Here is a 15,269-nt window from a genome sequence, read left to right on the forward strand (position 1 = left end):
TGATGAGATATTGAATTTCTCTTATGTTCCAATCCCCACAATCATGGATGTTACATATACATGTTTTAAGGAATGTAATTAGTTATAAGGGATAATTTCACAACAGTCTGACTTCACTTTATTGCAGTGAAATGGTAATTTATGGCCTTGGATTACTGACCTTACAATGACAAAAAGGAAAATAAATATAGGCAGGTTCTAAGTAGAAAGGACACTGTGTAGCTAGTACATGCTTATCTTGGTGTAGTCTCTTAAGGTACACTTTAACGTGTACCTGAGATGGCAATTTAAACCATTTTAAAGGTAGCCCAAGGTAGGTATATTTTCTTTTTAAATTCCCATCTCAGGTTCTCTTTAAGTCTTCTGTACTTTCTGTTTCTGTCTTTCATTTTAAAAGGGGATATTCCCCACCTGCCATTCACCAGATATCTGAATCCATAAGAACGTTTTTTTTTTTCTTTGTATTTTTATGTACCGTAATACTTTCTATCACTTTCAGATATTGTTCATTTTTTTATATACAGCCATTTAGATGTCAACTATATAAATACATGGGAAAACAGTTGGAGAAATGTGTTTGAAATAATACATTGTGGAACTGAATCACTTAGCAGTTTCCTTATGAATAAGCTGGATTTGTATCTTTTAGATGTATACATACGTTACAGACAGGCATTAATTTAGTTTATCTTCAGGAAAATAAAGATATCTTCTTATTCCACTAATTTTGAGGCTAGATGTTTCCTACAGTCTTCCCTGAAGGCACATATTATGACCTCAGGGCTCCTAAAAGCTACAAATCTTAAATGTGGCGACTGAATATATTTTCATTTAACTTTCACTATGCAAAGAGTGTGAAGCATATACAATGCAAAAGAACCATTTAACATGCAGCATTGATTCACCACTGCATAGAATCCCCTGAGGTTCAGTTATCCTCATACAATAATGTTTACATATCTGTAGAACAAAGACATAACAGTGGATTCTGACTAGTGAGATTAAAAGTGTCAACTGGATTAGCTAATGAATTATATCCATGACTAAGCATTGACACAATGTATAAGACAAACTGCTGCTCTTGGAGCTATAAATATATCATTTGTCTCACTTGATTCATAAATAAAGCATGCTGTGGATTGCAAAAGAAGATTTTGTGTTATTTGTGTTCTAGGGAGATCGAGGACAAATTGGACCACCGGGAATTGCCGGGATACCGGTGAGTAGCTTTGGCATTTATGAAAATGGTAAACAGTGATAAAAATGCATAAAAGTTATAGTTTGGTAAGCAAAATGTATTTTTTTTTTCATCTCAAAACTAAATACACCAAAATGAATTGTGTTCCAGAGGCTTGGAACTCCACTCTTGCTAAAACATTGGCTTGAAGTAAAACAACTAGCAGCTAAAGCTAGCAGCAAAGTTCATTATCTCATAATGTGAAATTTTGGTTGGATGCGAGTTACTGTACTTTGCTTTTTGTTTTTCTTCTTTTCCTCCTCTTAGGCTGGATCCACACATCTATGAGTTTTCTGCATGAAATTTCTGACAGTGCTGCATTACTGTCAGTTGTTTCCCTGCATGTGAAAAACACATTCAAGTGTGAAGTAACCCATTGATCAACATAGGTTCCCAGTTTTCCTGTGCAGAAAATACATAGAAAAAAAGTTTAGACCGGCCCTTACATGCAAAAATGTAATCTTAAAGCAAACCTGAACTGAAAATAATCTAATGGGATAAACAATTGTATCTATCGTCTTTCTTCTAAATATTGGCTTACAATATAACAAAAAATAGAGTTTTTCCAAATTCCCACAGTTTTATTCTGTGTTTAAAAGCGAAAAAAAAGTATGTTTAACTACTTGAAGACCGCCTCACGCCAATGGGTGTGACCACGGCGGCAGCCCCAGGACCGCCTAACGCCAATTGGCGTCAAGTCCTGGAGCTGCAGTTTTCCAGGGAGTGGCCACGCATGCGCGATCGTTCCCTGCCCGTTCACGGAGCGGAGCTCCGCGATTAGCCTGCTAGCTAATTTACAAGCAGGCTGCTTGTAAATGAAAGGGAAAAGAAATCCCCTTTGTTTACATGCGTACAGCGCTGCGGTCTCCAGCAGCGCTGTATGAGAGCGCCAATCCCCGGCCTCTGATTGGCCGGGGATCACCGTCCTCTCATAGGCTGATGCCTATGAGAGGCGGAGAACAAGACGGATCACCGTCCTGTTCATTTCTCTAGGCTGAGAGGAGGGAGGAAGGAGAGGGAGAGAGGGAGACGGAGGGAGAGAGGGAGACGGAGGGAGAGAGAGCCTCTATGAGGCTAAAAAAAAAAAATGACAGCATGATTGGACACCTCCGGCAGCATGTCCCCTTAGGGACAAAAATAGGAGGTGAGTCCGATTGCCATACTTCTTAGCTGGGCTGTGCAGGAGGCTGAAAAGCCTGCACAGCCCAGTGCTGCAAAAAAGAGCCTGGTCTTTAGGGGGGTTTAACACTGCGGTCGTCAAGTGGTTAATGTTTTTATTGACTCGGCTCAATGACATGGTATTTTAGTGTTCTGGAGCTACAGGCATGACAGAGTATGCAGAAATATGTGGACGACATACCACAAGTTAAAGAGACTCTGACGTCTCTTTTTTTACCAGCTTTTCTCATAAAATCCTCTTTAGCATGATTGCCCCACTTGAATCGCTGCATCCCTGTGGCAGATGGGGGATTAATTACAGCGAAAATGACTTTTTAGATCATGCTGCCCTGGAGATGCAGAGCTTTGAGCTGTAGCTCTGCCGCTCCACAATCAATCTTCACAGATCTCCGTCTCCTCCCCGCCCCTCTCAGTGAAAGAAGACTGAGAGGGGCGGGGAGAGGTGGCGATCAACAGAGATTGACTACGGAGAAGGCAGAGCTACAGTGTATAGCTCTGCCTCTTCAAGGAAGTAAAGCCCTGTGAGCCCTGGAGCCTTGCAGGGCTATTTCAATAGTAATAAATCACTCATCTGCCATGGGGATGCAGCGATTCAAGTGGGGCAATCATGCTGAATAGGATTTTATGAGAAAAGCAGGTAAAAAAAGAGACTTCAGAGTCTCTTTAAATTTGTATAAATACATGTATTTTTTTAACGTGCCAATGCTTCAAGGCCCTATCAAATATTAGAAAGCAGAAAGTAAATATAAATAAATATAAGACTAAGGGGTTTATGGAACTGACATGGCGTACAAAAAGTGTTGTGAAATCTCAGTAGAAGCATTCCATCCTGAAGTGTCAATTCCTTGAGCTTTATCTGCCATTGATGCAGTTTACCTGGTGACAATAATGGGAATAAAGCATCTTTTGAAGATTTTCTGGGAGCAATCTTCTTTGCTTTAGATGAGCTTTGAAGAGTCATTTGTGGGCCATCTAAAAATCCATTCTGTTTACTGAGTATGTTGACAATTGCTGTTTGAAAGCATATGTAATACGTCTGTTCATTATGGAGTCTTTGTGTATATCTCCTAGAAAAGAGAAACAAAGCTATAGTAAATTTATGGAGTAAGAAGTCTGACAAGAAACAGAATAAAAGAATCTCTGGCCTTTGTTGGTGATTTCAGAGCATCTCTTTCAACCACTTTTGCAGATATGAAATAATATTGAATGTTCCTATTTTCTTCATTTTCACATATATTAAATGACAATAATCTTTAACAGAAAAGATGGTGTTTCACTTCTGAGGGCGGTTCCTTTTCTTTTTGAACTGAAAGCTTTTCTAAAGTTCACATTACTGAAGTTAAGCGATATGTTTTTGGATGTTAGTCATTTATTTTAAGTCTTTTTTGCATCTTCATGCAACTTCTTCACCAATTGCTGCTGTCAATAAATTACTATAATACTTGCTTATTTGAATAGCTATTTCAGGTCAAACTAAGTGTCTATTGAAAGAGTTTTTTTTTTTTTTTGCTCCACTATTCCATGGCCACAGCCGGATCATCCACAAGGCAACCTAGGCAGGTCTGAGGCCTAGTGAGTGTAAAGGGGCTGATCAACCACCTTCTCTGACCCTACTTCACCTGTGCTTACTAAAAGGACCATACTGGGGAGCCACAGCTACTACCTTGCCTAGGGTCTCATTCAGTGGCGTAGCTAAGGAGCTGTGGGCCCCGATGCAAGTTTTACAACGGGGCCCCCCAAGCACTCTATACATAACAATTAATATGGCGCACCAACACCTGCCAATGGCAACTACAGTGTCAGAGGTGCAAGAAGGGGATGGGGAGAAGTTTGTTAATGATCACCACTATTCAAAGTATCTATAGAAGTGATTATTATGAGCACAGGACCAATAGAGAGCTAATACTGTAGTTGAGGGAGGGCCCTTCGGGGCCCCTCTGGCCCAAGGGCCCCGATGCGGTCGCTACCTCTGCAACCCCTATTACTACGCCCCTGGTCTCATTTCATCTTGATCCATCTTTGTCTACGGCTTATTGTTTCTTGTCCTTAAGATGAACAAACCGGTAATGATAGGGTTCAGGTGAAGATCTGCTGAGGAATCCCACCAGCTATTCCTAGGAAGTAACTCAAGGGACAAATTGCAATTCTTCACATAGACAGTTTGAAGTGAGAGGAATACAAAGGCTGCTATCTTTTATTCCCTTATAAATAACAGCAGTTGACTGCATTGCTGATTCAGATGCCATTTCACATTAGCATGGGTGCAGTATCAGTGTCGGACTGGGAGCTGGAAAAACTTAGGAAATCCACCTGCTGGCCAAGCAGCAGAAACTCTGTGTTATCACTCCTAATACAAACCTGCATTAAGTCTTCACTGTGAACAGCAACACCTGATTACTGCTGCTTGGCCAGCAAGTGGATTTCCTCACCTTTCCCACCTCCCAGTCCAACACTGTGCAGTATCCAATTTGGAAAGGGACGTGGAAGCCTAGTGGAAATGTAGCCTTTGGCTTTACTTGCATTTGAGTGCCCCAACTGCAACAAGCATGAAACCAGTGGATTCAGAGTCACAGCATCTTATCTGCATGCTCATTCTGGGCCACTAACATAAACCATTCAAGGCAGAGCATAGCACAGAAGTCAATTAACTGGCATTGTTTATTAGAGAGAATAACAATGGCAACCTCTATATTCCCCTCACGTCAGGTTCCCTTTAATCTGATACCACAGGAGGGCTTCTTGCTGGTCCAATAACCATAAACCTTTTTGGAGGGGTCCTTTAACATGCCCAGCAACCCATTATCCTTCACATCCTGACAAGGTGCCTGAAACATGTGCCAGGGCCACATCCAGGATAGCATTGAGCAATACAAAGCTAGCAGTGTTGGCAGTTCGATTTTAAAACAGGCTTATTAGAAAGTTTTAGATAGGGATGATCGGAAAGGGCGATTTCCGATTCCGTGGAAATTCGGAATTCTGTCAGAACGAAATTCCGTAACCGTTACATTCCGGCTGTATTTGCGGAATTCAGCGTTCCAGTGGTACAATTTTAGTAATCTCATTTGAAACCTCGTTTTTGAAACATCGTAGGCCATGGGACCTAGTGGCTGCTCCACCAGTCTTTTTTTTTGTTTATTGGAGCAGCAGGAGTTGTTGTAGGCCATGGGACCTAGAGGTGGTTCCACGGCGGTAATCACAATTTTTTTTGGGGAGCAGCAGGAGTTGTCGTTGACCTTGGGACCTAGAGGTGGTTCCACGGCGGTCATCACAATTTTTGTTTTGGAGCAGCAGGAGTTGTCGTAGGCCATAGGACCTAGAGGTGGTTCCACGGCGGTCATCACAATTTTTGTTTTGGAGCAGCAAGAGTTGTCGTAGGCTATGGGACCTAGTGGCTGTTCCACCAGTCTTTTTTTTTTTTTTTTTTTTGGAGCAGCAGGAGCTGTTGTAGGCCATGGGACCTAGAGGTGGTTCCACGGCGGTCATCACAATTTTTGTTTTGGAGCAGCAGGAGTTGTCATAGGCCAGGGGACCTAGAGGTGGTTTCACTGCAGTCATTATATTTTTTTCTTTTTAAAGCAGCAGGAGTAGTCATTGGCCAAAAGCATAGGGTTAGTGATATTACGTCGGATTGCTGCAAAAACAGAATTTTTTTAATCTTAAAATGAAAAATATGCGATGGTAGTGATAGGCAGCAGAGTTTGAGAAGGAGAGCCTTTGAGGCTTGAAAAACAGCACATTGTAATTTAGTCAGTGAGAGGGGCCTTGTAATTGTCACTGATCCATGACTCATTCATTTTTATGTACGTTAGTATGTCCACATTGTCTGTGGACAGACGGGTCCGTTGGTCGGTGACCACCCCACCTGCAGCACTAAATACTCGCTCCGAAAAAACACTGGCGGCGGGGCATGCCAGAACCTCCAGTGCATACTGAGTGAGTTTAGGCCAGGTATCCAGTTGTTTTGTCCAATAGTCCATGGGGTCATCATTACTCTCCATATTGTCTGGAGCACTGGCCGACCCCAAGTAGTCATTCACCATACGGGCCTGCAGCTGGCGGTGACCACTATGTCCGCTGGTGGTGCTGCTGCTAGAAGGAATATCTGGCATTGGCTGATAAAATTCCTTCAACATACTCAGCAGGTTCACAGATTGGCTATTGGTGCTGCTGCTGGGAGTGGGACCACGAGACCTTTGCTGAGTATGATGAGGCTTGGTAGCTTGGGCCCGGGATACAGGTGCAGGAAATGCATCTTCTACCCAATGAAGAAGGGCATCCCGGATCTGGCTCATCCTGGCGTCTGCTTGGGAGAGGGGTATGAACTGCCGCATCTTCCCCTTGTACCGGGGATCTAAGATGGTGGCCACCCACATGTCAAGCCTTGATTTTAGAGTTTGAATCCGGGGGTCCTTACGGAGGCACTGGAGCATATGGGCAGCCATAGGGAAGAGGTGTCTGCCATTTATCACCTCTTCCTGGCTGTCAGAACTGTCGTCATGCTCCAGCTCCACATCATCAGAATCTTCTTCCCACCCCCGGACAATGGGCACTTCCACTTCCACAAGCTCTGCCTCCTCATCCAGGACTTGAGCATGCTCACTCACTCCCCCACAACCTCTCCAGCATGTGGAGGGTGGAGTTCCACCACGTCGGACACTCGGAAATAAGCCTGTGCTGTGGCAGGCTATGGCGGCGCTGCAGCAGTTTCAAGGCCACGGTGGCGGTTGCGGAGCGTCGGATGTGGGCTGACACTTTTCGTGCTGAGGCCACAGCGTCCATCAACCCATCAAAAGTACGTAAAAAATTCTGCACTACAAGGTTGAAGACGTGGGCCAAGCAAGGTAAGTGAATGTAGTCACCTTGCGAAATGGCGCCCAGCATGTTGGCACCATTATCAGACACCACTACACCTGTCTACAGTTTTCGGGGGGTCAGCCACTGCCGAATCTGATCCTGTAAGGCTGCAAGGATTACAGATCCGGTTTGCCTGTTCTCGTCCATGGATTTCAGTTTCAGCACTGCTTGGCATCGATGGTGCTGCAAACCAGTGTAGGAGTGGGACCACTTGCTGGGAGGCTCAGCAACGGCGGACTGGCCTTGGACACAACAGGTAGCACCCACGTGGCGGCACCACCAGCTGAGATGCCTTAGATCTTGCACCTTCCTCAGCAGCACCATGGAGGGTGACCAAATGGGCGGTAAAAGTTAGATACTTTCCCTGCCCATGCCTGCTGCTCCAGCTATCCATAGTGAAGTGCACCTTGCCACCGACAGCGTGATCCATAGACCGACCGACACACTCCACAATGTGCTGGTGAAGAGCAGGGATAGCATTCCTGGCAAAATAATGGCAACTGGGGATACACCATTGTGGAGCAACACTGTTCATCAGTCTGTGGAAGGGGGCACAGTCCTCAAACTGGTAGGGCAGCAGCTGTTGGCCCAACATCCTTGCCAGGAGCGCATTATTTTTAACAACAAACGGAGCACTTGCAGGGAGCATCCGCCTCCTCTGCAACATTTCTGGCACAGAGGCCTGACGCTGGAACACTGGTGACTCAGAGGAAACCAACAAGGGTGATGATGAGGTGCTTGCCGAGGTCTGGAGTCCTCTTCCAGCCTGGCATGCAGAGGGATTTGAACTGGAATGGGACTGAGCAGGTTGGATTAGGACAGGACGAGTAGAAAAAGAAGAGGAGGGGCCTGTTGCTGCTGCTTTTCCTCCACCCATCTTATTGTAATTTTTTACATATTCGAACTCCCCTCTGTGGTGGTTACGCAGATAGCTTAGCAGCCCTGAAGTGCCGAACCCGGTGCCCAATTTGCCTCTGCTCACCCATTTACGGCACACAGAACAGACTGCCCTGGATTCATCCTCTTCCAGAACAGTAAAATAATTCCATGATGGGGACGTGCGTGCACGTGGAGCAGTGGTGCGAGTGGTGCGACCTGTTCTAGCACATCCATGCTCAGATTTGGACTGGTGGGTACTGACAGACGGGAAAGCACTTGCAGGCTGCTGGCCAACCGTCTGCTCTGTTTCTCCATGCTGCTCATGCCTGCTAGTGCCTAACCCATCAGATGGCAACCATGTTGGATCAGCCGCCTCATCATCCAAAATATCATCCAGTTCAACCAAATCATTGGAACCCATAAGTGACTCTTCTGGACCCTCCACCTGGCCACTAAACACCTCTGTATTTGACTGGTGGTGATGTTGACTGGTGACACTGGATGAAGAAAACACAGAGGCCATTTCTGTTACCACAGGACCCACCACTTCTTGGGAGCTTGGTCCCATGGTCTCCTCCAATGACTCCTCCTAATCCTTTTGCACATCTCTCTCATCGACGTAGGTGTGCTTTACTTCTGGAGGAGAGTACTGGGAGGAAGCAACCTCATCAAGAGAAGCAGCTGCGGTTGGGTTCTGGTCATGAGAAACCTGGCGGCCACTATTATTATTATTATTATTTATTTTATTTATAAAGCGTCAACATATTACGCAGCACTGGACAATAAATAAATACAATGATACAAGGATGACAGACATAACAAGGTTATACAACATAGAACAAAGTTATACATGCAAATTGTACAAAATACATGATCATGCAATATGGGCTGGTTAGGTAGGTCCAGTAATACAAGTACAGGCTGTCATAGGACAGGAGCACATGATCCTGTAGATTACACTAGGGAATGGAGGACCCTGACAGAGGCTTACAATCTAAAGGGTGGGGTGGAAACACTAGGTGGGGCTGTTAAATATTCAGTAGAGAGTTACTGTGTGGTAGGAGGTGGGTAGGCCATCATAAAGAGGTGGGTTTTGAGGGCTTGCTTGAATGTGCTGAAAGAGGGAGCAAGTCTGATGGGTGGTGGAAGGGTGTTCCAGAGGGTGGGGGCAGCTCTTGAGAAATCCTGCAGGCGGGCATGGGAGTGTGAAATGCGTGGGGTGGTGAGGCGAAGGTCGTTGGAGGATAGGAGGGGGCGACCTGGTGTATACCTGTGAACAAGCTCCGAGATTTAGGTAGGGCAGGTTTTGTGCACAGATTTATACACCAGGCATAGAATCTTGAAAGTTATCCTGAAACGGATAGGGAGCCAGTGCAGGGATTCACAAAGGGGAGATGTGGATGCGGAGCGGTGCGAAGAATGGATGAGTCTTGCAGCCGCGTTCATCACTGATTGCTGGGGGGCAGTGTGTTTCAAGGGGAGGCCAGAAAGGAGGGAGTTACAGTATTCAAGGCGGGAGATGATGAGGTCATGGATGAGCAGTTTGGTCGTGTCTGAAGTTAAGAAGGGGCGGATCTTGGAGATATTACGGAGGTGGAAATTGCAGGCTCTGGTGATGTTTTTGATGTGTGGGATGAAGGAGAGTTCAGAGTCCAAGGTGACACCCTGACAGTGGGCCTGAGAGGTAGGGTGAATGGTTGTGTTATCGATTGTCAGGTGGAAATCTGGGAGGGGTGCAGCAGCATGAGGTGGAAATATCAGGAGCTCAGTTTTGTCTAGGTTAAGTTTCAGGAACCTAACAGACATCCAGGAGGGAATTGCTGAGAGACACGTGGAGACCTTATTTATGGTGGTGGATGAGAGATCGGGGGTATGGAGGTAAATCTGAGTGTCATCGGCATAAAGGTGATATTTGAAGCCCAGGGAGGAGATAAGCTTGCCAATTGAGGAAGTGTATATGGAGAAAAGAAGGGGGCCCAGAACAGAGCCCTGTGGGACCCCAACTGAGAGGGGGGCAGGCAGTGCCGGGCCGAGGCATAGGCTGGAGAGGCTCCAGCCTCAGGGCACAGTGTAGGAGGGGGCGCACAATTCATTCAGTTGTCATTCCAAATTGTGTATGAAGCAGAAAGAAATAAGAAAAGGGGATACATAGCAGTGACTGCAAGCCAGATAACTAGATATTAAGGTGTTGGGGAGGTTGTGGGCCCTGTGGCCCTCTTAGTCTAATAGCAATGGCTGGGGTGGGAGGGATAGAGGGGCGCACTTTGGTGTCTCAGCCTTGGGTGCTAGAGGACCTTGTCCCTGCTCTGGGGGCAGGGATTGAGGAGGAGCCATTGAAGGAAGTTGTGAAGGAGCGATTTGATAGGTAGGAGGAGATCCAAGTCAAGGCAAGACCATGGATGCCCACGGACTGTAGTGATTGGAGGAGGAGGGGTTGGTCAACAGTGTCAAATGCTGCGGAGAGATCAAGAAGGAGCAGGATGGAATAACTGCCTTTGGCCCTGGCAAGGGTAAGGTCGTTGACCACCTTGGTGAGGGCAGTTTCAGTTGAGTGTGCAGGTCGGAATCTAGACTGTAGGGGGTCAAGTAGGTTATTGGTGTTGATGTATTGGGTAATGCGTTGGTGGACTAGGCGTTCGAGGAGTTTAGAAGCATAGGGAAGGAGGGAGATTGGGCGGTAGTTTGAGGGTAGGGTTGGGTCAAGTGATGGTTTTTTCAGCAGGGGAAGTACAGTGGCCTGTTTGAATGCTTTGGTGAAGGTGCCTGTGGAAAGGGAAAGATTGAACAAGGAGGTGAGGACTGGAGCCAGGTCAGGGAAGTGGGGACAAAGAGTATTTGTGGGTACAGGATCACAGGGGGAGGAGGAGGGGGGAAGCCGCTAGCAGCAGGCTGACTTCATCAATAGTGGCAGGAGCAAAAGAGGTGAGGGGTGGATGAGACAGGGGAGCAGCTGGGAGGGAAGGCAAGGGGACCACCTGAGAGGCGTTGGGAAGGGAGGGATGGAGGAGGGAAATTTAATTGCGTATTGTTGCAATTTTGGTGGTGAAGTGGTTGACAAAGTCGTTGGCTGAGAGGGAGGAGCTGGGAGGAGGAGGAGTGGGGTTGAGGAGGGAGTTAAAGGTAGCAAAAAGCTGTCGAGGGTTGGAAGCTTGGGTTCCAATCAGTGATGCAAAGTACCTTTGTTTAGCCTCAGAGAGGGCAGTGTGGAAGAGTAACAGTTTGGCCTTGTAATCTAGGAAGTCAGAATTGAGACGTGATTTCCTCCATTTCCATTCGACTGCTCTAGTTTCTTTTATGAGGTTACGTGTGTGGGTGTTGTGCCAAGGTTGGGGGTTGGGGGGCTTGTTGTTAGGGCGGAAGATTGAGCAGGCAGCTTGATCCAAAGCAGATGAGAGGGCAAGGTTATATTGTGCAGCCGCTTCATTGGGGCATGTTAGGGTGGGTAGGTGGGAGGAGAGGGAGAAGAGGGAGAGAAGGAGACTTGCTAGGACATTTGGGCTGAGATTACGGAGGTCTCTCTGCCATCGACCAGGCTGAGGGGTGGGGAGAGATGTTGTTGATGGGGAGATGGTGAAGGTGAGGAGGTGATGGTCGAAGATAGGGAAAGGTGCAATGTCCAGGTTACTGAGGGAGGTGGACTTCGAGAATATGAGGTCAAGAGTATGACCAGCACAGTGGGTGGGGGAATTTGTGTGCTGAGAGAGACCAATGGATTTGGTGAGGGAGAGTAGCTGCTTGGCAGCAGTGGAGATAGGCTCATCGATAGGTAAGTTGAAATCCCCGAATATGATGGTGGGGAGGTCAGATGACAGGATGTGGGGGAGCCAGGAGGCCAGGTTGTCCAGGAAGAGTGAACTTGGAGCAGATGGGGGGGGGGTGATATAGGACCGCAATGATGGCTGGGAGAGGTTGGTACAGGCGGATTGCATGGGCCTCATAGGATGAGAAGTGCAGGGAAGGGGGTGGTGATAGGACCCGGAAGGTGCAGGATGCAGAAAGAAGCAGACCCACTCCTCCAGACCTGTTGTCAGGTCTGGGGGTGTGACTGAGGTGCAGTCCCCCATAGGAGAGAGCAGCGGCTGCGGTACAGTCAGAGAGGGTGAGCCATGTCTCTGTGAGGGCAAGGAAGGTGAGGGATTTGGAGAGGAAGAGCTCATGGATGGATGTGAGCTTGTTGCGGACAGATCTGGCATTCCAGAGACCACAAAACAGAGGGAGAGAGTGCCTGGGGGTTGTATGGACGGGAATGAGATTATTATGGTGTGGTCTGAGGATGCAAGAGGAGTGTGGTGGGGCTGGAAGGGGGGTGACTGGGAGTTTAGGGACCAGTGGGGATCTAGGGATGGGTGGGTAGGGGATGGAGGGAGAAAGTACTGGGACCAGCTGGAGAAGCAGGTGGAGGAATAGCATGTGGTAGTGGTGGAGGGGTGGTAAAGGGTTAGGAGGAATATGGTGGGTGAAGTGTGGGTGAGCCAGGGAAAGGGCAGGAGGGAAGGGGTACATTATGTTGTGTGGTGAAGAGGCTGGCAGTGGTTTGGACTGAGGTAGAAGTGTAGAGAATGGTGGAAGATGCATGGAGTAGGAGAGAGGAAGAAATGTGTGTAGGTTTGGATAGGGATCAGGAATGCAGGTGAGGCTAAAGGATTGAGGAAGTTACCTTGGTGTAATGCTGAATTCTGCAGAATTGCTGTTGAATTCTGTTAAATTCTGGTGCTGTTGCAACTAGCTTCAAGTCCCTCAGACTGGGTAGAGGGTTCCTGATCTAAATAATCAACAACTCTCTTCGCCTGCTGCTCTGTTAAAATGTTTCTGCGTGCGACCACATGGAAGACATCGCTGACCAGGGGGTAGTGCTTCCTGCTGCAGCTGCCACCCTCAACCTGATCACGTACTTCACGTGATCCACCAACACCACTATCACTCCATTTTCTATTAGGAGTAGCAGGAAATTGCTGCTGCTCTCGCTCTATTGTTTTGGGGCCACAAACTTTATTGGGGAAGGGGTATGAGCAACAGAAGAGATAACAAAGTAAGGGGGTGAAATAAAGAAAATCTAACTCTCTCACACAGTCTTTAAAAAGACTTTTGGTTTATATACAGTCTTTAAAAAGACTATTGTTTTATGTTGAAACAACTAATATGGGTCTGTCTCTCCTCTCTCTCCAACACCAGACTGAAACCCACAAGCTTCGTGACTGCACACCTCTCTTATATACAAAATGGGTGGGATAGCTGATGATAGGTAGCTTGGGAGCTGGTTGCTAATGTAGGATTAGTTGGTTTTTGTTAAGAATCTAATTGGTGCATAAATTCCGATTTTCATGCAGAAATCCTGTTGGTTTCACTTTCAAGCTTCTGTCTAGGGTCTTCCTTCTGATTGGCTGAAAAATTCCAATGGAATTCTGAATATCAATTCCAGAATTACCAATTAGCGCTATAGCAATTCCGTTCCAATGCGACGGAACGGAATTGCCAATTTCTGATCGGAATTGTGGAAATCTGAATTCCGTGCAATTCGGTGTGCATCCCTAGTTTTAGAATCAGCTTGCAATTAAGTGATGCAAGGTGATAAAATGATTTCTGCTCCCTATGAATTTGCAGTGAGGAAGTAATGTTGTGTGCCAGACTGGGCTTCTGTTTTTTTTCTAAAAGGCTGGATTCATGGGCTAATTGCTCTGCTCAATGGTTATATGGAAATCTGTCTGCAGTGTGTGGGCAGGCCTTACCAATATAGATCCTTACCCACACAGATTCAATCAGACATGGACTCTATCTGAAGGTCAATCTGGCGGCAGATCAACAGGAGTATAGCGACCTTTAGAGGAGTTTCCTTACAGATAGACCAAATGGACTTAAAGAGCTAAACTGCTGCTTTAACCTTCCTGGCGGTAACCCCGAATAGTTCGGGGTAAGCCGCGCAGGAGGTTTTCTCAGGCCCTGCTGGGCCGATTTGAATAATTATTTTTTTTTTGCTGAACGCAGCTAGCACTTTGCTAGCTGCATCAGCACTTCGATCGCCGCCGCCCCGCGCTCGATCGCCGCTATCCGCAACGCAACACAGCCCCCCCCCCCCCAGACCCCTGCGCTGCCTGGCCAATCAGCGCCAGGCAGCGGCAAGGGGTGGATCGGGACTCCCTTAGACGTCACGACGTCCATGACGTCGGTGACGTCATCCAGCCCCGTCGCCATGGCAACGAGGGAAGCCCTCCAGGAAATCCCGTTCTTTGAACGGGATTTCCTGATCGCCTATCGCCGGAGGCGATCGGCGGGGCTGGGGGGATGCCGCTGAGCAGCGGCTATCATGTAGCGAGCCCTAGGCTCGCTACATGATTTAAAAAAAAAATAAAGCAAAAAAACGGCTGCGCTGCCCCCTGGCGGTTTTTAATATACCGCCAGGAGGGTTAAGGAACTCAATTGAAGATATAATATATAATGAATCTTGAGGCAGGGAAACCTGTGTGCTATCTATAACAGTAGCTTACGCACAGTGCCAGCTCTAGCCTTTTTGCTGCCTGAGGCGAACTTGTTAGGGTGTGCCCCCCCCCCCCCCCCATTTGGAATGCTTGCACAACACCCGACAATTTGCACCACACATTATAGCCATGGGACTTGATTCACTAAAGCATAACTGCTATCAGTTATCATGCGATCTGCCGCACATGAAGGTTTGCACGCGTAAAGGGTTACTCCGTGTGATAAATGAAGGTTTGCGTGAAACGCACACGTTATTGTGCGCAAACCTTCGTTTACACGCAATCGTAATCCTTTATGCGCCCATGGTGTGACAAAAAAAAAACACCCTCAGTACAGGTAGGTACATAGCCTCCTGTATAGGAAGCCAGGTATAGATGAGCCAGTATAGGTAGCCAGGTATAGGTTCCCCCAGTATAGGTAGCCATGGGAACCGCTCTTGCGTCTCTTCACTGCCTGCGGCCAGGTCACTGCTGATCTGAGGTCTAGCAAGATGGACTAGGGACTATGCTGGAGGAGGGGGCTGCCGACTTGAGAAGGTAATCGAGCGGCGGCCGCAGAGGGAGGAGGTGGGCAGGATGCCCACCTCTGGAAGGCGCAACCTGGCACAAGTTGTTCAGGCAGCGTCATGACTGAACCGCCCGTGCTA

The 15,269-nt window shown here is 47.2% G+C and overlaps 1 protein-coding gene across 6 annotated transcripts in view; it reads left to right on the plus strand.

The window, feature by feature from the left end:
• Positions 1-15,269, plus strand: part of COL19A1 (collagen type XIX alpha 1 chain) — a 1,086,226-nt gene that overhangs the window by 829,030 nt on the left and 241,927 nt on the right. For all 6 annotated transcript variants that reach the window (XM_068281448.1, XM_068281450.1, XM_068281452.1 and 3 more), the window contains exon 43: positions 1,175-1,219. In XM_068281448.1, the coding sequence (XP_068137549.1) occupies positions 1,175-1,219 (45 nt within the window). The remainder of the gene's footprint in view (positions 1-1,174; positions 1,220-15,269) is intronic.

Source organism: Hyperolius riggenbachi, chromosome 4 (assembly GCF_040937935.1).
Source record: "Hyperolius riggenbachi isolate aHypRig1 chromosome 4, aHypRig1.pri, whole genome shotgun sequence".
NCBI lineage: Eukaryota > Metazoa > Chordata > Amphibia > Anura > Hyperoliidae > Hyperolius > Hyperolius riggenbachi.